At 30.0% G+C, this 26529-nt stretch overlaps 3 protein-coding genes across 4 annotated transcripts; all 3 read right to left on the bottom strand.

The window, feature by feature from the left end:
- Window positions 1-7696: 7696 nt before the first annotated feature.
- Window positions 7697-8483, bottom strand: LOC124927899 (21 kDa protein-like). The gene has a single exon (XM_047468403.1). It carries the CDS (start codon window positions 8436-8438, stop codon window positions 7815-7817), a length of 624 nt encoding a protein of 207 aa, XP_047324359.1. The 5' UTR covers window positions 8439-8483; the 3' UTR covers window positions 7697-7814.
- A 321-nt stretch (window positions 8484-8804) lies between these two features.
- Window positions 8805-16842, bottom strand: LOC124927700 (probable serine/threonine protein kinase IRE). 2 transcript variants are annotated; one of them, XM_047468156.1, is made up of 17 exons: window positions 16199-16842; window positions 15961-16028; window positions 15691-15867; window positions 14291-15619; window positions 13846-14018; window positions 13428-13683; window positions 12870-12962; window positions 12639-12779; window positions 12454-12546; window positions 11165-11369; window positions 10960-11045; window positions 10791-10879; window positions 10275-10326; window positions 10128-10184; window positions 9850-10017; window positions 9609-9689; window positions 8805-9452 (listed from the first exon to the last, which is right to left on the bottom strand). In XM_047468156.1, the coding sequence occupies exons 1-17, from the start codon at window positions 16518-16520 to the stop codon at window positions 9366-9368; spliced, it is 3477 nt and encodes a 1158-aa protein (XP_047324112.1). In that variant the 5' UTR covers window positions 16521-16842; the 3' UTR covers window positions 8805-9365. The 2 variants fall into 2 exon arrangements, 1 of the variants encoding a protein (XP_047324112.1); XR_007098425.1 differs by lacking the exons at window positions 8805-9452; window positions 9609-9689; window positions 9850-10017; window positions 10128-10184; window positions 10275-10326 and having other exon boundaries at window positions 10853-10879; window positions 11145-11369.
- Window positions 16843-22085: 5243 nt separating this feature from the next.
- LOC124927272 (protein EXORDIUM-like 3) lies at window positions 22086-23156 on the bottom strand. Its single transcript, XM_047467663.1, has one exon. It carries the CDS (start codon window positions 23145-23147, stop codon window positions 22104-22106), a length of 1044 nt encoding a protein of 347 aa, XP_047323619.1. The 5' UTR covers window positions 23148-23156; the 3' UTR covers window positions 22086-22103.
- Window positions 23157-26529: the final 3373 nt, after the last annotated feature.

The following is a 26529-nucleotide window of genomic DNA, read 5'->3' as shown; positions in this document are numbered from 1 at the left end:
AGAGAGAAAGAAAGAGTAGTGATAGTTTTTAGGGCTTTCATTGTCGGACTTACTGAATTGGTGGCAAAGCTGCCCGCAAAATATATTATTATTATTATTATAAATTGAATGACTATCCATTTCACCCGCCATTGAAAGTGACAACAAAGAATGTTCTTTCTCAATCATAACTCAAACTTTGGAATAGTTTGGTGAGCAGTGAGGATTATAGACACAGACACCTACCTAGTTTCGTTCCAAAATAGAATTGTTTATGAGTAAGATTTATGCTTAATCATCCTTTTCTGTTGCCAATAATTTATATGTAAAAGTTATTAAGTTGGTAATTAGCTAGGAATAACTTCAATTATTTTATCATACAATGACTTAATTAGTAATTTTAATGATTGAATTTTTCTTTAAACATATTAAGTGATATCACTTAATATATATACAATATTAAGTGATATTTTGTGTTATATATCAAACACACAATAAATAAACTAAAAAGATTTTGAATAAATTATGCATCATATATAATAATCATATATAATAGGAATTATCATTTTCAATCCGATTTGATTTAGGTTATTTAAAAAAAATTAAACTAATCAAACATCATTTTATTCCATCCATACGTATATCTCAATTAATTAATCAAATTATTAAAATATTCTTTATTTTAAATAATTATTTTATTATTATTTAATAATACATTTTAAGTCTTTTTAAAAACAAAATTTTAAAAAATTTAAAAAATTCTACTTCTCAAAATCATCATCAATTATTCCCATTTTGAATTAAAAAAATTCAAATCCAAAAAAGACCTAAGATTTTTTAGGCATACTAGCTAAGATCCTTACAAACATTCTTGTAGTTTTTGCAACCTTCCTATGACACATCTTGAATTTTTTTTAAATGTTGGTGAGTGATTTTTTATTTTCCCGCTAATTGTTATGAGTTATAAAAAAAAAAATTACTTTGATTTTTATTCTATTGTATAGTATTACCTTCATTTTCCTTGTATTTTGTTGTTTGTACTCTTGTACGTACTAATTTTTCTTGAAATTATAGTTTTGGTTAATAAAATTTAATTTTGCTAAATAATTGACTAGAATAATTTGGATTTTATCTCAAATAATTTCACATCAAACTCCAAAAGATAATATTGATCAAATTAAGATTTTTTTTTTAATATAGAAAATAACATGACCCAATAATTATATGATATTTTTTTCAACTTAAACGTTTTAAGTGAAATTAAATTCATGATCTTTAATCTCTTAAAATTTATTCATACCATATAAGTTAACTTAGTGAATTTTTAATTATTAGTCCATCATTTCCTATCAAAATTTGTTGTTGTGTCTTCATCTACTCTTTTCTAAAAAATGGAAACCAAATATTAATTCTGAGAGAGAAACTATTAGACTATAAGAAATGCAAAAGCATAAATTAAATAGCTAAATATAATTTTCTTTTATTGTCTAAGACTTCGTCAAACAAATATAAGAGTATTAGATATGATATTTTTACTATGTATAATATATTTCTTTGTCAAATAAAGAATTTTGATTTAATCTCAAATACTATATGATTTTGAAAGGTAATTTCTTAAATAATGTTTTTTGTTTCATTGTATTTCTTAATATTTAAAAAATATCCAAATAATCTAATTAATATATGTCTAGAGAAAGAAAGAGATTAACGGTTTGAATTCCATTGTGCGTTACAGTGCAGAAATTAAACACCAAAAAGCTTCTTCAAATTAAATATCAATTTTGACCAAAACATAATTAATAAACTCATCTATATCCGCCACGCGTTACCCCTCTTGAGTCTTGATTTGTTAATTAATTAATTTAGTCTTCTTTGTTTAGCTAATTAAAGTTCTCTATCTCTTTATACTTAATTTGTTTAATTAATTAAAAATAGAAAACCCTTTCACTAATACAATTTTTTTTAATTAATAATACAACTCTTCTAATACTTAGTTTCATATATAATTAATCAACTCGATGATTCTGAGTTATTGCTTGGAGTGAAATTAATGAACATAATATATATACCTTAATAATTAATTTGTCTATAACATTGCTACACTCATTCATCAAATTAATCGAAAGCAAGAATCACGATAGACAACAAAGTTCATCTCTATATTTTTTTTTTAAAAAGTATTAATTTTTATATTAAAAAGAATGAAATTGAGATTTTGATGGGGGAGGATATATTTGGTTTATATTAATATTGATGAAAAGTGGGAGTTTGATTTGAGACAATATTAAAATTTGGGTATGTGTTTATATATAATTAATTAATGATTGGAGATAAGTTGCCCTCCATAGCTTGCCTAGCTCGTCATTTACACGTTTCCCTTCCACCACCACCGACCCTCATTATCATCATTCATCATATAAATTAATTATATTAGATAAAAATCTATATATTTTAGAGAATTGAATATAATATTTGAACACTTTTCTAAATTCTAATAATAGAAACTCTTGAATAAACTATTTGATTTTTTTTGTTAGAGTGATCACATGAATAAAATATAGTGAAAAAAAATATATATATAAAATTAAGTGGTGGCGGGTGGGTCCCACAAGAATGATGACCTGGCTCTGTCCGTGGCGGCTTATGGTCTGGCGTGGCCTAACCACTATAATTAAGCTCGCAACTTGCGATCCCCATGGCTGAGCTGTCTGTCTTTGCAGACCCCACTAATTGGGCCCTTATATAATCTTTTTGGGCCCTAACATGGACAATATTCACGTGCAATTTTCAATAACTTGTTTCATCTACTCTTCTTATATATAAATTATTTTTAAAAAATCATTTATTTTGTTTAGAGGTTTGTATATATCATTTAAACACACAACAACTAAGCATTACATGAAAAAAAAATATAATAAAAAATTATTGAGCTCGTAAATTCTCGAAAAAATGATTTATTTCTTGAAAGATTTTACTGGTTTTCGTAAACGAATCTAAAAAAACGTAATAATAATAATAACATTATTAATGATATGCATCAGACAACTACAATCATTGAAAGTTCGACGATTTCTTTTTAATCGGACGACTCAGGTCAATGAATCTCAGTAATACTCCCACAAAAGACTCCTAATATTAGTCACTTATCGACAATGCAAAAGTAAGCGAATTGTCGAGATTCAAAATCTTCGTGAGACATACGACAATGACTAACCATAATATAACATTTTTTCATTCACATATATATTATCAGTAATAATCTATACATATATATTATCAGTAATAATCTATACACAGCTTAATTTTTAAAGTGTCCGGATTGCCGGGTCGAGAGCTGTAATTAATTTGGATACTTGGGTCGGATTGTGGGTTGACCCGTTTTTAAATTTAAAACGGTTAAAAATAAAATTAAAAATGCTAGAGGTATGTTTTGAACTTGCAACCTATCAAAACAAGTACAACTCTTTAACCAATTAGGCTACAAAGACTTTATATTTTAAATTCAACACCAAATTTGATAAACGCCGGATGTTTTAATATTAATGTAAGTTCAACTTTTTAACTAACTAATCTATATATATATAATGATGCTTAATTTTTAAAGTGTCCGGATTGCCAAGTCGAGAGCTGTGGTTCATTTGGATACTTGGGTCGGATTGTGGGTTGACCCGTTTTTAAATTTAAAACGGTTAAAAATAAAATAAAAAATGCTAGATGTATGTTTCGAACTTGCAACCTATCAAAACAAGTACAACTCTTTAACCAATTAGGCTACAAAAACTATATATTTTAAATTCAACACCAAATTTGATAAACGGGAGACGTTTTAATATTAATATAAGTTCAACTTTTTAACTAACTAATATATAGTGATGTTGAGTAAATGGATATTTGGGTCGGATTGTGGGTTGACCCACCCATAAATTTAAAACGCTTAAAAATTAAATTAAAAATGTTATTCGTAATTTTTTTCACGGTTTTTTATATTATTACTCGTACAAATGCACGGGCTAAATGCTAGTTACATGAATAACGCTTAATCCAAATAATTTTTTTTTTCTTTTTTATAAAATTTAAATTATTAAAAAAAGTTAACCTAACATAAAAATATAAAAAAAAGAACAAAACTGACGATTGCAAAGTGCATCATTTGCTTGCATGGAAACTTTCCGGCGGACGGGTCACCGGAGCAGCGTCATAGATGACGTGGCAAGGTATGTATGGATATATAGCTGAAAGTAAAAGCAAGGTAGTAGTAATGCGGGTTCTGTAATACAAGTCGGGGCCCACGTTATATATATATATATATTGACATGCGGGCCGCAACCAGCCCCATACGGCCACGTAGTCTTCTTCTTTTTCTTCACTTCCATTTTCTGCAATCTCCTCCTCCGACCGACCCCCACTTCATTTGCCTTGTCTTCTACCTTTCCCCCCTCCTTCCACTGAGTAAAGGACAAATAGGTCCTTTTACAATCCCATCCAAATTTCATCATCATTCAGATAACTCGGCCCCATGTTTTACTTTGGATCGATCGATCCATCTTCTAATTTAGTGTTAATTAATTAGTTAAGAGTGAAATTTTATGATTTGTGGTTAAATTAATTAATTACCTTCAAAATTATTATCATGGCATGCAATTATATATATATATAACCTTAATTAATTACACCATTAATCGGTTGTGGTGGATCGAGTGGAGTTACAATGATTAATATATAAATATTAGAACCGGGCACTACTCTTTTTCAAGTAACTTAATGTTACTACTTTTAATTATTCTCACCATGCGTTGCGTGGTAATTAATATTTTACTCTACTTATCTGCTTCTTACTTTCCATCAAACATGATTAATTGAAATAGGATATAATTGTTGATCAATATGGTTTGGCAGTAGATGGTGATTTTTAATCTTTTAACATCAGCTATAATTCCAATGTTTTCCCAACTCCAACGTTAGTTTGTCAAAACTTAAAAATTATAAAGACAAACCAACTCACTAATGCACCTTAAGTAGGGTTGTAAACGAATCGAATCGAAGCGAATATTACTGTATTCGATTCGTATTCGTGAAACTATTCGAATATTCGTATTCGTATTCGAAATTTTTTCGAATAATTAATGTGATTCGTATTCGATTTGAAATTGATATTCGTATTATTCGATCCGATTCGAGTATTCGATTCGATTTTTTTTAATGTGAGTTTCAAGTTTTCAACCGAAGAAATGTATATATGTACTAGGGTTTTAGAATAAATAATATTTATAAAATTAAAATTAATAAAACAGTATATATATATATATAATCGAATATTTAATCGAATATTAGCGAATACCGAATCGAATATCTTGATTTTGTATTCGTATTCGTTTATTAGTCGAATCGAATCGAATACTTTTATTCGAATTCGAATCACAAAATTACGAATACAAATATCAAAATTCGAATACGAATATCGAATCGAATCAAAAGTATTTGATTCATTTACAACCCTAACCTTAAGTGACAAAAAAATATTTTTTAATTAAGAAATCAAATATAATAGTTTCTAATTACAGCTTTTAAAATGTGTTAAAACTAAATTAAATTTCAAAGTCCTAATTAAAACTGACAATTCTAGGGGCCATATATAGTTGAAATGAAACTAAGATTTGTGATGGATTGAGCCCAACCCAAGAAAGGCCCAACACATAGGAGGGGGATCACATGTTCTTAAGAATTATTAGGCTTTTAAGTAAACTATGAGATATGGTCAACTAATATTTGTACGTATAGTAAATAATTAAATAACTAAATTATGCTAGTCGTCAAATAACATGGTAAATGTTCTATATTACGACAATGATATTTCATAAATTAATCGGTTTTACATCTTACATTAATTTAAACGTGGAATACGAAAAAGAAAAGACATTTATTCATAATATAATATATATAAAGTTCTTACTAATAAATTTGATATTATGAGTATTTTTAAAACTAGTTATTTAACGCAACTGTTAAAATTCCAAATTAACTTATGAATGTTTAAATACTCAATGGAGAAAGGGTTTATGGTCTGTTAGTGGATATCTTATCGGGGGTGTGGCCCTGTGGGTAGCTTACCAGTTACCAAGCTAGGTTGATAGTACTAAATTTTACTTAAATTATTATAATTAATTATAAATTTTGAGTGAGCTTAATTTAGTATGGAGATTTCTAGATCAGTGTAAATAGTATAGATTTTAGTATTAATGGTTTTGATAATATATGAAAAAAACAACTTATTTTTCAACCCAAACCTAATTAATTATTAAGAAAAAGGAGGAGGGAGATGGGTCCATATTGTTGATCATGATCTACCTGCCCCTAGAATTGTTTTCATCAAATTAATTAATTAATCAATCACATGATTTACCCGTTCACACACACCCCTGGAACCGGCTACCATTTTAATTAAATTTTAGGAAGAAATGTCGTAAAAATATGATGTCCATCTAAAGTATTAATTATATATTCAAATGATTTGCTTTGTAGACATGGCTTAAACCTTGGCATGTTAAAAATGAAGACCAATATTAATGCATATATATATAATTTTATTTTTGAATTAAAAAAAAACTAGCATGACATCTCACCGCCATAACCTCGCTTAAATTCAAAGTGTTTTCAGATGGAATCAAATCCGTGATATTTCGATCTCTTAAGTTGACTTTTACCAATGAACTACCGTGTCTTGTTATTATTATTATTAGGGCAAATTACTTGGACGACCCTCTAATTACTATAATCGCTCACTTTTAGCCCTCAAATTAATTTTTGAAACAAATCGCTCCTTCAACTTTTGAAAAGGTCACTAATGGCCCTTCCGTCAACTTTTTGATTAAACATAACGGTTTAAGTTTAAAATATTATTTTTTATAAATTATCTTTAATTTTATTTATTTATATTTTAATTATTAAATCGTTTATATATAATATTATATATATTATTAATTTTTATATTTATATAATATATAGATAATATATATATATTATTTAATTTTATCTATATCTATATTTATATTTATATAAAGTAAAGTTTAAAATAATTTATATATATTATCTTTAATTATTAATTTATATATAATATTTATATAATATATATTTAAAAAAGAATTTGAGAGTTAAAAGTAATTGTATAGTCGAAAGGTTAGTGTTACTTTTAACTCTCAAATTATTTTTTAAAATATATATTATATAAATTTTTATATATATATATATATATATATATATATATATATATATATATAATCAATGATTAAAGATACTATATATAAATTATTATTAAACTTTGTTTTATAATTATATAAATATAAAAATTAATTATAATATATATATATATATATAATATACAAAGATTTAATAATTAAAATATAAAAAATAATATTAAAGATAGTATATAAAAAAAAATATTTTAAATTTAAACCGTTATGTTTAACTAAAAAGTGGATGTAAGGGTCATCGGTAATTTGTTTTAAAAATTAATTTGAGGGTTAAAAGTGAACGATTAGAGTAATTAGTCGGCCACCCTATTATTATTATTATTATTATTATTATTATTATTATTATTATTAAAGATTTGTTTTAAAAATTAATTTGAGGGCTAAAAGTGAACGATTAGAGTAATTAGTCGGCCGCCCTATTATTATTATTATTATTATTATTATTATTATTAAATTGTGTATTAAATTAAAAAGAAAAGAAAATTTCAAATTATTTGTTACTACTAGGAAGTAGAATAAGATCAATCGGACGAAGGGGAGGGGGCTACATAAAAATTAAGAGAGGAAGAGGAGAGGAGGAGGAGGGGACTAAAGAAGAGTAGAAAAGTGATTAATGAGGGCTAAGGCATTACTAGTGACCTGAGCAAGATTTGTTACTCTGTTTCTAATCTCTGCCTTAATCCTGGGGTTAAATCCCCTGTCGGAGACCCCGTCCATACAAGTCGACTCGTCAGTTAAAGCCGTGCTAACCCACGTCTGCACGTTGCTCAGGTGCCACAACAACTCCTTCTTATTCTTCTTCTTCCCTTCCTGCGCCATTATTAATGTTATCTTCAGCTCCTGAACCGATTGCCTTATCCGGTCCACACTGTCCCCCATCTCCTCCATACAGTCGCGGATGGCCTGATGCTCCATCGGCTTCAGACCCCTCAACTTTGTCATCTTGCTCATCAGAGTCCTGCTCGCCTGCGCCCGCTCCAAGCTCACCGCCAGAGCCGTGTGGGCCAACTGCCGCTGGCTCCGCTGGATTGCACTCGCGTATCCCACCAGGGACTGCACGCACACCGCCTTGTATGTTGTCACTTCACACGACGCCCGGATAAAGCTCGTAGTAGTAGTAGTAGTCGTCGTGGTAGCTGCGGAGGAATTAGCTGTTCCGGCCGCATACAAAAGAGTGAAGAATATCATGAAGATGATGATATTCTTGGCCATTTTAGTTTTATCACTTCAAGTCAGTCATTGAGCATGATATATATAATTAATAATAATAACTAGTGTGGTTGTGCCCGGCTTGGTCAGGCCTGGCCGATTTTCTTTGACCATAAATTATATTATTTAGGATGAAAGTGACCTATGCCCAAAATTTGCGGACTAATTAAATCAATCAATTAGGCGATATGAAATTGCCTTTTAGCTACCGACACACCGACAGCTGATAACGGCTGATCTCTTTTCTTTTTTTTTTTGGTATGGGGGGTTTGTTTCATCACGGGATAGAGTACTGTTGTTTGGGTGTCCTTTTTTTTATATATAATGAAAATCATAATGAAGTATGTATGTATGTATGGACCAAAGAAAGAAAGAAGATAAAAATATATACACAATACACTAGCTAGCTAGCTGCTACAAAATTGATAGACAGTTTAAAGAAATATTTCAAATAAAGCTCGCCTACGTACCTACTACAATCCTAATGATCCAACATATCGATCCATCCATACACTCGTCAAATACAACAGCTAAATAGTCAACATCCCTCTGTTTATAAAGTAATTAAACCTCCCAATCTATATTCCTAACGTCAATAGCTATTTAGTAAAATCTAGCTACAACTCCTACCTTCGACCCCCCCCAATAAAATAAAATAAAATAAAAGAGAACACAGGTGTGTGTGTGTTAATATACAAGGGACAAATGACTCAAATCAAGAATGGTAAAGATGGGGGGAAATGGCATGAAACATTGCACAACTAATCTATTCTATCTCCCGAACTAAGTGCCATTTACTGATGATTTACCAAAACCATTATAAAGCCTTTTAATTCAACTTCATGTCCAACCAATATATACAGAAGCTAGCTAGCTGCTCTGCTGCTGCTGATGATGATGGCAAATTAGCGAAACAAAACTGAAGAGACGTCATGTCGAGTTTTGTTTTGATGAATCTGTTTCCTTCGCACTCTTTATCACAAAATCGTAGTTGATGGAGGCCAGTTGAGACAAGTTCTGAATGCAAAGGAACAAATATATATAGTCAAAATTTATTCCACAAGTTTTTCAGAGTATTGGGAGAAAAAAAAACTTTTTTGAATTCCATGTGTCAAAAAAACTATTATTACCAGCAATTTTAATGGAACATTACCAAGTGCAGCAAGACTTTACCTTAAATGAAAAGTTACTGAACGAGTAATTCACTTCAAGGGATGGAGCACTGAATTCTGCCAAATTACCGCATTCATCACCCTGTATCAAGTAAAACAAAACCATACCGTAATTATGAGTTCAACCACTGCTCCTTCATGTTATAGTCTATATTTGCATGATGGTGTTCGAATTCATTATTTGATTTTCATTATGGGAAAGTTTCTGAAATAGTTCAGTTATTAAGAAAATATGTCCATACTTCCTCATCCATCATGTTGCTATATGTGCCACTGCTGCACGAGACACTTGTATCGGACATGCCATCAAAATCACTTCCACCTTCCACATTCCCATCTTCTGGGTTCCATATGTAGCGGCTCATAAAGTAGCTTGTATCTTGTGCTTCAACTGATGGTATGAACATGGCCTGCATAATACAAATTAAAAATTTCTTAATTTCCATGCATGAAGCTGCTCAATCCAACAAAACAGCCTTTACTTTATTTTATTTTTATTTTACAGGATATAGAAAATGACCTTTTGCCTTGCAAGTGTGTCCCAATTGATATCCTTGAAAAAAGAATGCTGTTTTACCTGTCAAAGAATGTTGTTTCAATTTGGTTTCCGGGATTTCTATGAATATCATTATCATCATCATCATCGTATACAAATAAAGGAGTTTACCTCTCTGGCACCTGTTGCTCCCAGTCTCTGGACTGGACTTTCAATCAGCAGCCTGTAGAAAAGAGAACGAGCCTATTTGAAAACTAGTTTTTTTTGTCGCAACTCACAATCTTATAGGAAAATTACCTGATATATTTTTTTTCGTTTTATATAAGATTTTTTTAGATCATGATAAAGATTATAGTGTGATTTGGTTGTTTCATTTGATATACAAATCATGATCCAGATTATAAGTGTAGGTTTCATTTGGTATAGAGATTATTTTCTGATCATGATGAGTATATTTGGATTATGGTCTGATATTATTATTTTAGATCATTGTGACTTTTTGCAAACATAACTAATGTAGATTTTTCAGAATCATGATCATCATAAAAAAATATTGATACCAAGGCCTAGCTTTTTAAGATTGAATTGGAATGGCTCAACATAAAGATGAAAAAATGTCTCTCAAACAAAATAACATGTAGAATATATCATGAACATAAGTTTCTTTAGAACTCTTTTGAAACTTACTTGTCAATTAAGTCATAAGCCTCGTAGCTTATCTCTTCTGGTACTTTGGGCCAAGGAATGTCTCGGTTCATGATATTGTCAAAAATTTCCTGCCACCAGAAAAATCATGTATATCTTGTAAGAACAAAACATATTTACAGGAAATAACCAGATGAATCATAAGACTTACCTGTGGCAACTTGGCATTGAAAGGAGGAATTCCTACAAGTAGCTCAAAGAGAATAACCCCTACAGACCACCAATCTGCTGTTGCACCTGAAAGAACATGGAAAATATAAATATGATAAAAAAGGGGGGAACTAGATAAAGAATAAAAGAAAACAACATAAAAACAACTATTAATGTTAGTCTCACAGGAAAATAAAAATTCTAACCATGCCCCATTCCAAGGAGTATCTCTGGAGCCAAATAATCAGGTGTCCCAACAACTGATTGTTTTTGGCGCTCTTCTTTTATTGAAGGTTGTCTTACATATTTTGGCTCTTCATTCTCAAGCATAGTTGTACTGGAGACTGGTGGATGCGATAAGTCGTCTGTGCTGTTTATGAGGCCTACTTTGGACAATCCAAAATCTGTCAACTGTAATAGAAAGGATTAGAATGTAAAAACGTTCTCTGAACCCATAAGAAACATTTCTTCATACTATCCCTGTTTTTTTACACAATATCTCTCTTATCATAATCTAAATTATTTAAGTCAGAAGAACTTTTCAGTCTGATATTTTATCACATTTCTCCCTAAATTATTATCCGAGAACATTTCTCTCTGTAAAAGCAACCTATAAATTCGCATCCAATGCAAGCTACCTCTTAACAAAGAAACAACGTTCAATGTGACCTTCAAAACTATTTACTAAAGTTTATTCTTTTAGCTTGTTCATTTTCTTTGTATCATAGAAAGAAAGCATTGTAAAAGGGAAGGGCTGGAATATCCTTTTAGTTTCACACATGCAGTTGCATGTGCACTACATCTAGTCCAATATTCTAAAAATTACCCTATACCATTCAGTAAAGAGATCATCATACCTAAACTCGACCATTCTTCTGGCACAATAGAACACAGACTACTTGTAAATAGAATTGTTACATTATACAATCTGTATCTGTAAAAGAGTAACATGTTCCTCTAAACTAAAAATCAGCTGCTGCTATTTCAAAAGGCATGATTGAACCACTAAAATATACAGCTATTTTTCCAATGAGGATTATAAATAAGGAGACAGAGTTATCCATGTTATAGGAGGATTATAAATAAGGAGACAGAGTTATCCATGTTATAGGAGGATCTCATCTCTTACAACTCCCTTTTATCATGTTGACATGACAATCAGGATTAACATTTTCTTGATAATTTGTTACCTGGTACAATATTTCTGAAGCCAGTTATCCTCAAGAACTAACTGGCTATATCCTCTTTAAAATTTTAACTAAAAGTTACAAAAGAAAAAGGCAGCAAATGATCTCTATTCCTCTAGATAAATGCTTTCTGAAGGTATTGAATGTCTACTGCCCAAAACACATAAATGCGGACAACCACTTTTATTTTCCATAAAGATGGGTGGCATTATGTGGATCAGTGACCTGAGTGTTCATTTTATTGTATCTATAAATAAATGGGAAAAATGGCTGGAAAATCTGAGAACAAGAAGTGGTAAGCTATTGACCTTGATATGACCATCTGGACCAATCAATAAGTTATCAGGCTTCAGATCCCTGTGGATGATGTTTAAGGAATGTAGATATTCCAGTGCGAGAACCTTGAGATAAAAAGAAAATATTAGCTTCATAGAATATGAATGACTGATAACAAACAGACATATGGATAAAGAAGTGGGATAAAATTGCTTACAAGTTCTGCAATATATATGCGCACCATGTCCTCATCCAAGCACCCAAGGTTTCTAAGCAATGAATAAAGGTCCCCTCCATTTAAGTATTCCATGACTAAATAAAGATTTTCCCTACAGGTGAATGAGTAGAAAAATCGAACCTGTTCATAAAATATTACAAAGAATTAGAAAGAAAAAGATAAAGGAATAGAACATAAATCCAGATTTCTTGCATTTTCTATGTTACTCACCACAAATGGGTTGCGAACTGATATTAGTATATCACGTTCAGCCAAAATACTTTCAACTGCATTTTTCCGTATCATATCTGCTTTTCTTAAAACCTGCATAGAAGTCACAGAGAAACAATTTCAGTTCAACTAGTAAGCCTACTGTCTTCTAAGCAAATTTGTATTGTTCCTAAATCATTGCCAAACTAACTACATTTTATGATATCGTATCTTTGGGACAATTTGCAACTTAGGGGATATATTTTCGGTCCATTTACAAAACAAAATCCCTTCATGGGAAAAAGATATTCTATATAAAATGTTGTTTCACCTGTAAGACAAGATAACAGAGCATAGTTTCATCAGAAATTCTTAGTTTGACAGTTACCTTAAGGTGTAACTAGAGTTGGAGGGAATGTTCCTTTTAACTATAAAGGACAGTTAAGAGTCCAGTTTTTTTCTTCTGGAAAAACATACCTTTAGGCTATATGTTATGCAAGCATCAGATATGATTCATGGTCTAGTTAAGCAATGCCTTCAAGAAAGTAATGAGTATATTCAACTAATGATTAAATATACCTTTATAGCAAACACATCCCCTGTCGCCCTTTTTCTGGCCAAGAAAACCCGTCCGAACGCACCCCTGCTAATTGGTTTTATTATCTCAAAATCCTCTATTGATGTCCGATCTTTAGATTGATTTAAGGGATTCATGGGGCTTGCTCTCAGACTACGAAAACCGTCATCTTCAAAAGAGCTATCTTCATCAACCGTCGTATGAGATGATTCACCTTTTTCATCTTCTATCTGTCCACATAGAAGGACATACTTCTCCCTGTGAATTTTGGAATAGAATAGAAATTCAGACAACTGATAACATATTGGGAATTTGGGAGGAATCCATGCACAATTAAAGAAAAAACTCTGACCATCTGCATGAACTGTTAGTAAGCACATGCTCATTATAAATCAAAAGAAATACTTTCACTGAACTCACTGCAATAGTTTCTCTATACGTCTTCCAAATGTCTCAACAACAAGAGCGTCCACTTTTCTGTCTTGGATGGCATATTTTAAGTCTTCTAGACGATCAAGCAAATATTCCAATCCACTATAATCAGTTGAATTGACACTGGCTATGGCTCGTGAGATATCTGCTAGCTTGTTTATCTGACATTCCAAGGTAAAATTTAAGATAATGTATTGCAAAAGAACTTTCTCTCTAGTTGAAACAGAAAGCTCATCAAGAAAATCAGACATGGAACATCCTGTAAGAACATCTTGTATAAAAGAATCCTTTTTGCTAAGACAGTCCAGGTTCTAAATACAGGGAAATTGCAAATTAACAACAGATAAAGACATGATGTAATAAGAAGAATGAGGCAAAAATAACTCAAGTTTGTGCTGATGGGATCTTGACATATGTTAATAAATTAACCTACCTGCTGAATATTTTCATGCTCTGTTATCACTGTATGTTCGCTCAAAAGAAACGCCATCTGAGTCATCGGTGTAGCCAATGGTGACCGAGGTGTCAAATTACCTGTTGTTGAGGTGTTCTTACTGATGTCAGGAGTTGGAAGATCCCTACTTTCACATGAGATGTCAGATAAAATGTTATCTGCTTGGCATGAACTACACTCAGGCCGAATATAATCAATCATTTCTTCTGAGCAACGACAAGACAATCTGTTTTGTTTGGGAGACAGATCTGTTAACTCGTCAGCTGTACTTGACGTAGACATTCTTCCAATTTCTGGACTTCCAGGTGCATATTCTGATCCCTTTGGTGTCAGTGATTCCAGAATCTTTTCAAGAGCATCTGCAACTCTTTCAAGCCTTTCATTTACAGTCAGACCTTTTACATCACATCTATCAGCAATAGTACAAATTCTAGAATGCTCTTCAACATATATTGTTGGTATCTCCACCTCACATATTCGGCAAATAAATGAATTCTCATATGACACACTGTGGTTATCTCCCCATAATCCCCAGTTTACTACTCTTTTTGTTTTTCCTGTCTCTGAATGTGGTTCACTATTTTCACCAACATTTGTTCTTTCTTCTTTAGTGTCTATCTGCTCCAACTTATCCTTACATGGAGTGTCAGTGGAAGATGGGTCTTTCTTACTTTTCCCACCTACAGATGGGAGTTTCTTCCAAGATGACATTTTATAGCTACTAGTAGATGAAGACACACTTTTGGCTGTGCCTGCCTCTCCATTGTCACCTCCACTAATTAATAACTGATCCATTTGCTCTTGCTTTAATCTAGCACTGTGATCTTGTCCATGGACCTTAGTCTGATTTACAATTGACTCCCTATCATCTGCTAAGTTGCTGGTGTCAAGGTGTGGGTGTCCCAGTATTGAATCTGGATAAAATCCTAGGTCACTGAGCTGGTGAAGACCCAATATGTGGTCTTCTTCATATCCACTCTCCTTCTGGAACTGTACAAGGCGAGTGCATCGCGCAAGGATAAATAAGATGTGTGTGTAGGCTTGTTTGAACATTCCCATTGGCAGCTCTTGACGGTGGTCATCTAGATTCTGGACAATTCCTTCACACTTTATCCAAAATTCATGTGATGTCATCTTTGCACACATCCTTGCTATGACTAACAAATCTTCCAGACATGATTTCCCTTCAGAATGTGACTCTGGAGTTTTCTCTAATAAATCCACTAAGTTTCCCGCAAATAAACCCAAATCAGAATTAACCTCTTCTTTTAGTTTATCAAATTTTGCTCTAACCATAACCATGATCTCCTGAACAAGCATAAACAATTAGGTTATCTAGTAACTGAAAAATCAAAAAGGAAGTGAAAGAAAGCTGATACCTCCATGTGCCCAAATGCTCGAGACTTAATGAACGGAAAAGGACGTACTCCTTTCGAGTTGAGTTCATGAGAGAAGCTTTTGATGTCGTGCCCTCTCTTCCTACGTCCACTTGTTACTCGTAGTATAGCTTGAAATCTCGGAGATTGGATTTCCTTGACAAAGGCTGACTGATGACCCTTCAACAGGCATAATAGGAACAGAGCTAAGGTTAGTAATTCCACTAAAATGGATCTGAGAATATAAAAATCAAGCAATTGGAGGAAATTTACCTCTAAACCCATATTCATGGAGGAGGGACCTCTCAAGGATTTGGATTGACTCCATGCAATTTTTTTGGCTGGAAATAAGCAGAGAGTTTGCGTCAAATGAAGCTTCACACGCTTACATTTATAATTCCTAAAAGAATCAAACTAGATAAATAGTTGGCACTAGACCACAGGTTCAGTTCATTACTCGTACCAATCAGTTGCCATATTGTTAAGGAAAAGAGAAAGAAGATGTATTGACCTTGATCTAAATGATTGTTGGATGGGGGGACTTTTGGACAAGAAGAGACGCCATTTTTGACCTCGGCTCCAATATTTGACGAAGCAGTAAGGGAGGCCGACAATCGAAGATTGGAAGGCAAAGGAGCCGATCGAGTTCGAATATGATTGAGACCGATCGAGGATGGAGCGAGAAACAGCATATCGTCTTCTCCCTCGCCGTCGCTTTCGCCTCTATCATCTCCTCCTCCTCCTCCTCCGGTGTCATTGCTACGTCGAACCGGAATTGCCGGAATCTTCCTCAATTTAATCCTCATCCCGGGCTCAGGATTCTCCGATGACATGATCGATAATTAGGAATACAGAATTGAACCTCCTCCAATTGTTCTTCATCGCACCATTAGCATAATAATAATAATAAAAGTAAGAAAACGTTTGGATGGAGAGATTAGGAAGAAGATAAGCTGACATGAATGAATGGGGAAATTGTTTTTATTATTTTTTTCTCCCTTTTTCGAGTGATGATGGTGATGATGATGATGGATATGGAGGAGAGAGAAATCTAGAGAGAAGTTATCGCGGGAACGGGGAGACTACATGCGGACACGCAACCGCCTCTATATTGTGACCGTTTCTCGACGTGCTTCCCTCTCTACATCTACTGACACACACCGGTATTTAGTTAGGGCAGTTAAATTCCCGCCTTCGAATCAATAAAACCGCGTTTTCTTTTTTTCACTTTTTAAATAAATATTTTTTTTATTAAAATTAAACTTTAAAATAATTGATATAATAATTTTATTTTGAATAATAAAGGTTTTTTTTTGTGTAACTGTAGATACCAATCAATCATTACACAAGGGTAGTTAATTTGAGTCTTAATGCCAAAAATTTGATAAAAAAAAAGGTTTGACTTTATTTAATATATAAAAAATATTAAATTTTCAGATTATAGAGTAATTTTTCTTTGTTATAAATATCTTTTTAGATTTTAAATATTTTTTACTGATTTTTTAGGTTAAGATTTTATTTAAATGATATTATACTTATTTAAATGATATTATATTTATATATCATCAATCTGGATTCTGATATATTTTTATTTATTCTAATCTCTTGAAATATTTTTTTAATTCTTTTTATTAATATATTATAGATATCACCCTATTATATTTTAATAATATTGTAATAATAGGTATATTTAGATTTATTGTGAAATATAAGTATAACATATACTCAATCTTCTAAAATACTTTTAATGTATCAGAGAGAATAATAGAATCAATATTAGTTGAAGTGCCTGATTATTTCTTTCAAACGAAATCATATTTATTTTAATATTTTTACCACTTTACTTCCATTAATTAGTCCATTAATTAATTGGTACCAATCCAAGGCCGGCCCAACCTAATGATAGGCCCATCCCAATAAACATAGATTAGGCAAACCCTCAGTCCAGTTCTCTTCCCTCTCCATATTCCATATATATATATATATATATGCAAGTGAAATCATAAATGAGAAAGAACATTCTCAGTTTACTTGAAAATATAGATTTTACTCTAAAAATTGTTATTAACTTGCTAATTCTAAAATTCTGAAAATATAGTTTATTTAATTCTCCTTAACCCTTAAAATAGAGAGATTATTTTAAATTTAATTTAAAATAATTTTAATTATATAATATTATTATTTGTATATATAATTAAATATAAAAAATTAACACTAAAGAAGTAATAATGCAAAATTAAATTATATGACTTCATTTCTTAAAAGTGGTGATAACTTTTTTTTTTTTTTTAAACTCGTATAAAATTAAAATCGAAATAACTATATACCCGTAAAAGTTTAAAAGTTTATCTTAATTTGTTTTGAAATAGTAAAGTCATAATAATTTAAGAGTCAATTGTGTTTTAAATAAATTACATTAAATAAACAAGAGTAACAAAAAACAATACTGTGTGCTTTGAATGTCTTTCAGTTGTCTTTACAATAGATGTTCATTAAATAATAATGTGGTTGTGTAGGTCAATACAAAATTAACATAGGTACAAGTACATGTGACCAATCTATCTATTAATTTACAATAACTGATCAAACTTGTGACTCCTGATAAATACTAGTAATGTTGTTTTTTTCTTAGTAGGGTCAGAGACTTAGAGTAAATTACATGATATACATATCAACATTATTCATACTTTAACTGTAGGAAGTTGGACTTCTCTGTTACTAGCTGTAGAGGACAAAAGATACAAACAAAAAAATATGCTAATTTGAAATTAGGCTAAATTTTTCTGACTATCTTGAAATAATTCATTATATCATGTTTTTTTGCCTCTTGCATGAAAGGGGTCACAACTCACAACTGACAACAACAATGCTAAATACATACGCGTTAAGAGAACGTTAACCAACTTTCAAATTTGGTAGTGTTTTGAATGAGAATCGTATTCGAAACTCGAGATAATAAATTTGTTAATTTTTGGTTGGTCCCTTCTATTTGTAAGTTGAAGAGCAGGACCACATAATTGATCAGGATGATCCAGTTGTGTTCGAAAGCTGATCATGAGATGGCTGGATTTTGTTGTGCCGCTATCTGATATTAATATACATGAGATGATCCAGTGATGAGGTCCCCTGCCTATTCTATTCTGATTTTTTCTAAGGACCAACATTTTGATTGGCATCAACTTTATTTTCCCTTTGCTACTAATTAATTACTTAATTAATACTCAGTTGTATGTTTCTCTTCGTGGTGACTTTTTTGTTCCTTTGTGCAGAGCAATTATTCGCAAAGCTAGGTCTCATCAAATGTGACAGTTTGGTCAAACTTTTGCAGCTTGGGAAGTCATAAGGTGTTATTTTCTATCTGACTGTTTAATTGTTTCTCAATTTCAATTTATATTTCTCATTTTTAATTCTAACCTGTCATAGAAAATAACATCACCACTAATTAATGGCTGTATTGAAATGTGTAACTTTAATTTTATTAATTGGTAAATGGGTAACAATTAAACTACCCTAGTGACATAAATGATATATTAAAAGCAAGATGGAAATATGCATGATGAATTTGTTTGACCGGAAAGAGTATAGTAATGAATAGAATAACAAAACAAATCCCATAAATCTTCTTATTCTTCTTATGTCAAAAAGTAAGAGCCCGTGTCCTGCTTAGTGTGTCATTTCTCCACGCTTTTGACTATTTTGAATTCTCACATGATTGATGGCACATTAATTTTTAGGGTTTTTATTTTTATTTTTAAAGAATTTAATATTTACTTATGCACTTTGATAACAAACAATTATTTGATTGTTTGTTAATATAAAAAGAGATGTATATTAATTTAATAAAATTATTTGAATTGATTGAGTGAAGCAAGGTGAAACATTTGCATTGGCGACTGAATCGTGATTGTATATCTACTAAACTGATAGTTTTATATTTATTTATTTAAAACATTTAATTTTAATTAAAGAAAGAAAAGAGTAGGGTTGCTCTAGCTAAAGTTTTATGGTGAGAATCCCCATACTGCATAGGTGGTTGTTGTTGTGAAGCATGAAAAAGGAGCAATAATAAATTGGGTCCCACACATTTGACACACTACCGAGGAATCGAAATTCGAGGGTCCTACGCTTATTATCTTCACTTACCCAAACCAAAAAAAAATAATAATAATAATAATAAATATATATATATATATATATATATTCTTTTATGATAAGTATTTTTTTTCTCCAAAATCAATTTATGTTCTCAAGGAAAACATTTATAAATTAAAACTAAAGCAAATAGAAATAGGATATTTCTCTTATTCTTTCTTCCTATAATCTCTCTCATGTTATTTTGTAACTTCAGAATTATTGATATTATATATATATATTTAATATCAATAAATTGATTTATACTAATAAAAAGATTATTGTGATCTTTAATTCAATTGATTAAAAAATAATAATAATCAAAGCACTTTTAAAGACAAATTGATAGATCGTATCTTTAACAAACTGATTTTCATTTAAAAAATAATAATTGCTTTTAAAATGTTTTTACAATTATAGAAAACCTATTTATATATATATATATTTTATATAAGAAGTTAAAGATTTCACAGATAATCATGTCCCTACAATAATGAAATTAATTATCTCAATAAATCGCTATCTTATAAAGTTGAGGATGTTGGTTATGTATATAAATAATTACTAAAATAATTTATATTTTTATCAAAAAAAAATTATCATTATTAAAATCAATAATAATAATAATACACAGTTGTATCATTAGAATTCTAGATAAACTCAATAGTTATATTAGGTAAATATTATTTGAATTATTTAATTCAGATTAAGATTTGATGGGTTTATATAGAATAAGCTAAAAACATAATACACTTTAATAAGTAAAAAAAATAGAACCATAATCCTAATCTAAATAGGAATGAAATCATTAAAATATCTATAATTTTAATAATGATTTAATATAACTGCTGATTAAATTTAGACAATAAAGGAGATCATATATACTTACAATTTTGTCTAACAAATCACCACTTGAAGTTAGGGTGACAAATTAAATTAAATTAAAATCTTTCAATCAAAGTTGAGAATCATATATATATAAGAGCAATAACAAGTTACAAGAACAGTACCTCTTAGCCCGAACTAATTTTATGTTTTCTAAAGAAACATTTAAAATAACGAGAAATAACATTTACAGTTTTTTTTCCTCCAAATTTCAACGACAATTCTGGATTTTGTTGACAAATACACTAGGGTTTGACATTGAGTTTTTTTTTTTTTAAATTATCGATTGATAAAGAAGAGTAAGTTAATTAAGGTTTAATTGGTTGAATCTATTATAATATTATTTTATATTTAAAATTTATAAAAATATTTTAATTGATAATTTAGTCGATTGAATAGTTACAAAATAAATATTAAAAATATATATATATATATATATCAAAACTGATTTGTGAAACAGTTTATCCATCATTTTAAGTTAATGCATAGTTTTAGTAATGAAAGAAGGGAGAAGATAATATTATCAGGGCATGAAAATAATTATTTATAATATTTTGTTTAAATTGAGAATGTATGTACGTATTCTTAGAGAAATTTGTATCTCTTTCTTCTTTTTTTTTTAAAATATTATTTTTAAGTTCATATAAAATTATTTAATTATTTGAATAATTAATTAATTTTTATTCAATAAAATTATTTAATTTATTAATTAAAATATTATTTATTTATTTTTAAAATAAATATATTTTTATCAAATTTTTATCATATTAAAAAAATTCACTAATAAACCAAATTTTCATAATCTTATACCAAATATATTTCAATAACCCCACATAAATTATTTAAAAAATGTAAATCCTAGATAAGAAAATTTTGTAACTTTTAATGGTTTGAATGCAAAATTAACTCGGGGCTGGTTTGATTTTAGATTATTTAGAAAACAAAATTGACTTAATGTAAAAACAAACTATTATTTCATTTATTTGAATCAAATAATAAATATTCTTAATATTTATATTAAAATATTAGAAAAAAACAAATAAAGGGATTTTCTATTTTAATTATTAATTTAAATAATATAATTATGAATTTTGAACTATTTAAAAATAATCTCAATTGAAGGAGTGGACATCAAACAAGCCTATATATTACTCAAATTTTTTATCTTTAAATGCAAATAATATTACTTAAAAGTTAAACTAAACAATATAATCAAAATCTTATAACAGTAATTTCAAATTAAAGGTTATGATCTCTGTAATCTCATTGGATTTATTTAGTGAATATAATAAGATAAAAAGATGAACAAAAAAAGAAAGAAAAAAACTGGATCTATTAGATATGAGAGAAATATAATTGAAGGACAGATATATAATAAAATAAAGAAAATAAAATGTTAATTAATCAAGGGCATTTGGACCGGTGCAATATTTCAAAACATAGTTCCATAGCCACTGGATCAAAAACCGGCGTTTAACTCCGTTAATATTATAGGTTGATCCATCCGGACTTTTCAACATCTGCCCCATATACGACCCGCCTCCACCCGTCCCATATATACCCACGCAAAGATCCGCGATCTCAACCGGAGCAATCGGGTCCTGACCCGCATACCAAGCGTTTATTAACGGGTTCGTAGAAACCTCCGCCAATTCATGCCCAATCACGTTTACCATCCCGTCAACCCCAATATCTCCGTTGGGTGATTTAGCCGCTTTTAACCCGGGAATAAAATCGGGCACAGAAAATGGGTATGCGCATTGACCCGGACATTGTTTTATAGAATTCCCTATCCACGCGTACGGGAGCGTGAATCCCACGATCGACGGAAAAGTAAAATAATGGAATCCGCATGCGCCTTTACAAAAATCCTGTACGAAAACGTCGTCAGAAGTTAACAGAAGGTAAACTCCATTCTTTGGGTTTATCGGTAACGGCTGTGTTTTTGCCGTTACGGCGCTCTTAATTACAGACTGAATTGAAAGGCGCGTGAGGCTCTTGCCGTAGGAATAAAACCGGTCGTTCTTCTCCTTGCCGAGAGTGACGGTGCTGGAGATGTTGGCTCCGGTTTGGTCGGTGTACATTTGAACGGTTCTCCACCAATCGGAAACGGAGGGTTTTGTGGAATTGACGGCTGAGATTGAATTGATGAAATCACGGATGATGTGTTTCTGGGAACTCTTCCACGTTCCGTACCAGATTATATGAACATTGATATTGGCGGTTAGTACTGGACCCATGTGGTACGTCAGGTCGATGAACTCCGACGAGCCTTCGTTTTTTTTTACGCCGGCGAGAAGGAGATCGGCGGTGGCATTTGGTTTCGGATTTGCCCACGGCATCCATGCGGCGGCGGCGGGGATGAAGAGGGAAATGACGGAGATTATCACGGCGAGTGCCGTAATCAGGAGGGCCGGTTGCCGGCGAGAACACCGTACGGCCATTGATATTGGAAAACAGTGATGAATGAAGTGAAGGAGGGTGATGAGGAAGCTTACATATAAATAGTATTATATATATATATAATAAATAGTGGGAATAGATAGGGTGTGAGAGGGTGTAATATTTAATTGTGGGTAATGGATGACAGGTTTAATAGTAAATATATAGCTCTAAGGTGGGGCCGACGTGTACATATTGAGAAGGAGACATCAATCATCATCAATATTCATCATCATATTCATTGTCGTCATCACTCGATCCTAAGAACTTGTTTGATCTGTATTATTATTAAATACATTTTTTAAAATAATTCATCCATGCAATTTAAGAATATATATATATATATATATATATAAATATTTACAAATCTAAAACCCTAAAATTAAAATTAAAATTAAAAACTTATTATTTTTCCAAAATTTCAATAGTCTTCATTAAACCTTTCTAACAATGTCTTATATAGAAGAGACTTTTTTTTTGTCCAAATTATTTATTTCATGAAAATAAATAACCATTAGTTCAGCTAATGATGAATAATTAATGAAAGGATGGATGTTAAGTGATTTAAATTATTTAAATAATTTAACTGAATAAGGCCATAATCTAAGATTATTAAATAATCATATACTTGTTTTTGTCCTTGTATCATGACCAACATTTAAGAAAAAATTAAATTGGTATAATTATTATTTTTAATTATTTTTTTATCATTTAAATTATCTTAATGTGGTTCAATCATAATTTACTTACAAACTAAAATAGTTAGAGTTTCATTTTATGTTAAATCTAAGATAAAGCTCTTTATGAATCATTTTTAGGCCAATTGTTGCACTGTTACATCGATATTATAGACTATGATATTAGATTTTAAGATGTTTTATGAATAACTAAAATATCATTTAATCATTCTAACTAAAATAACAAAATATTATTGTTTAAATTTAAATACAAAATAATATTATTATAATTCAATCAATTAAAAATTTAAATAACATCATTTTCATTGGACATACACACAACAAATAACAAACATCAAACAAGCCCTTAGAGAAATCCATTAAAAACTAACAAATTTAATACAATGTAACTGCTCTAGAATAGACCCATGTCCATTAACTGTCACCCCAAATAAATGAAGACTCTGAATAACCTTATAAAAGTTACAAATCAAAATTTCATATTAAAAAATCAAGAATACACGTTTCTATAATTGTGGAAATTGAGACCTTTAACAAATTTATACACAAAAACAACCGTTTCATAGAAATAAAATTGTCTAAAAATGAGTAAAAAAAATCCTAAATATCATTTATTAAAGACTCCAATATGAATAATTTTTTTATAATGATAATCTTTTTTTATTCATTTTGAAGGGAGGCAACAAAGCAAGGGCTGACATTGGCCGGTCATATTTGTAGAAGAAAAAAATATATATATTATTTTTTAAATTTGTTTCTTTACTACGCATTTTTTTTGTTTCTATTTTCTTTCCAAAAAGAGATATTATCAAAATATATTTTATTCATTTCTCTAACTCACGACTGTGCGACTTCTTTCTTCGGCGCGACGATTTTCTTCCTCGTTCGAAATGGTAAAAGGCGTTGAAAATTAGAAACATATTTTTGGTTTAGACTCGAAACCCTGTTTTTGTTTGTTTTTTCCATTTTAACGCATTTATCTCGCCGTTATATTATTCAATTTTTCATGAACAAAACAAACTTCTTGGAACCGTTTCTAGTTCAGCGTCAAACATAAAAAAGTAAATTATTTCTAAGTTTTATTATTTATGCTGTAAATTTAGTTGTTAGATGCGGCTGATGTTTGCGATAGTTATATTAATACGTATTTAAAGACCAAAAATATGGCATTATAAAATCATGTTTTTTGTAAAAACATAAAGTGGTGTATTTAAAAAAAAAAATCATTTTCAACGCCTATGAAGGTCTTATTCACTGCATATGAATATTGCGTTCATCACATTTTTCATTTAAAAATAATTATTTTTTTAAAGATTTTCATATTAAATGCCTATGAACGTCATGTTCAATGTTTAAAACAACTATTTTTTTTCAAAATAATTTCATGATTAGTGCCTATGAACGTCATATTCAACGTCTTTTTCAGTTAAAAAAACTTATTTTTTTTAAAAATAATAATTTAATGTTCAGCGCCTATGAACCGTCATGGTTAACGCATTTTTCAGTTGAAAAAAAAAACTTTTTTTACAAACAAATTCATGTTTTTCAAAAGAACATGGCCAAGGTTTTTTAAGGCCGCGTTCTTTTAACTTTTCAGTTTTAAAAAACTTGAATTTTTCTTCAAAATAATTTCATGATATTTTTTTAGTGGATCTTAAAGGCACCGAAAGACTTGGATCTCAAATTCAAGTTTTTTAAACTTAAAAGTTAAAAGAGCATGGCCTTGTTAAAACATGACAATGTTATTCAAATACACATTAATCTAATTATCACCAATAGCAGCAACATAACTTCATATTGTGTATTTTGATGTTAACTTCACTTTCTAAACATGAAATTGTTTAGAAAAAAAATACAGTTTTTAAAATAAAAAATACAAGAACATGGCATTGATTTTGTTTTACAATGCTAGTTCTTTAGCTAAAACACGACATTGTTCGGTACCTTCGAGTTCAATGAACGATTTGTTCAATTTTTCATCTTCTCCGACGTTGTTTCTGTTATATTTCTGAACATAAAAAACGAAAAAGTTATGTGTTATCTATACAAAATAAAAATCTTTTGTATAACTAAAGTTGAAAATCCTACCAATACAACAACAAATATTGTAATGTTTGAGTTCACACAATGAATAAATCTAGAGTTTTGAGTTTGGAGACTACTTTTGTCAATGAAAGTTGAGAGACAAAGATTAAATGACAGATACGTGCGAGAAATGAATTTGTAGATTTTATTCTTTTTTTTCTTTTTTTTTTCCTACACATATGACAGGTTAATGTTGGATTCGTGACTTTGTTTTCGTTGTTAATTATTAAATATATAAATAATTTTTCATAACTTTATTATTAATAAAATTATTTAAAGAAGTCAATATATAGTAATAATACTTAATTTATTCACCTTAAAATAATTTTTATTATTTCATATTTTTAAGTAGTTTAATTTTTTTTAGTAAATAAATATTAAAAATGTTAAATTACAACTAAAAATTATCAACTTAATTTAAGTTAAATTGTGTTAACACAATTACTTTATTGTCTTGCCTATGATGTTGGTGTACAATATTCTCTCCTTACCCTCTCTCCAGTTCTTACAATGAAAATCAAGTATCTAATTATTTAAATTTAAAATGTAATATTTATAACATCCAATTCAATATTATCAAAATATACATAAAGTATCTTTA

Source organism: Impatiens glandulifera, chromosome 2 (assembly GCF_907164915.1).
Source record: "Impatiens glandulifera chromosome 2, dImpGla2.1, whole genome shotgun sequence".
Classification (NCBI taxonomy): domain Eukaryota; kingdom Viridiplantae; phylum Streptophyta; class Magnoliopsida; order Ericales; family Balsaminaceae; genus Impatiens; species Impatiens glandulifera.
The sequence above is the reverse complement of the archived record's forward strand: the minus strand, read 5'-3'. Positions and strand labels throughout refer to the sequence as shown.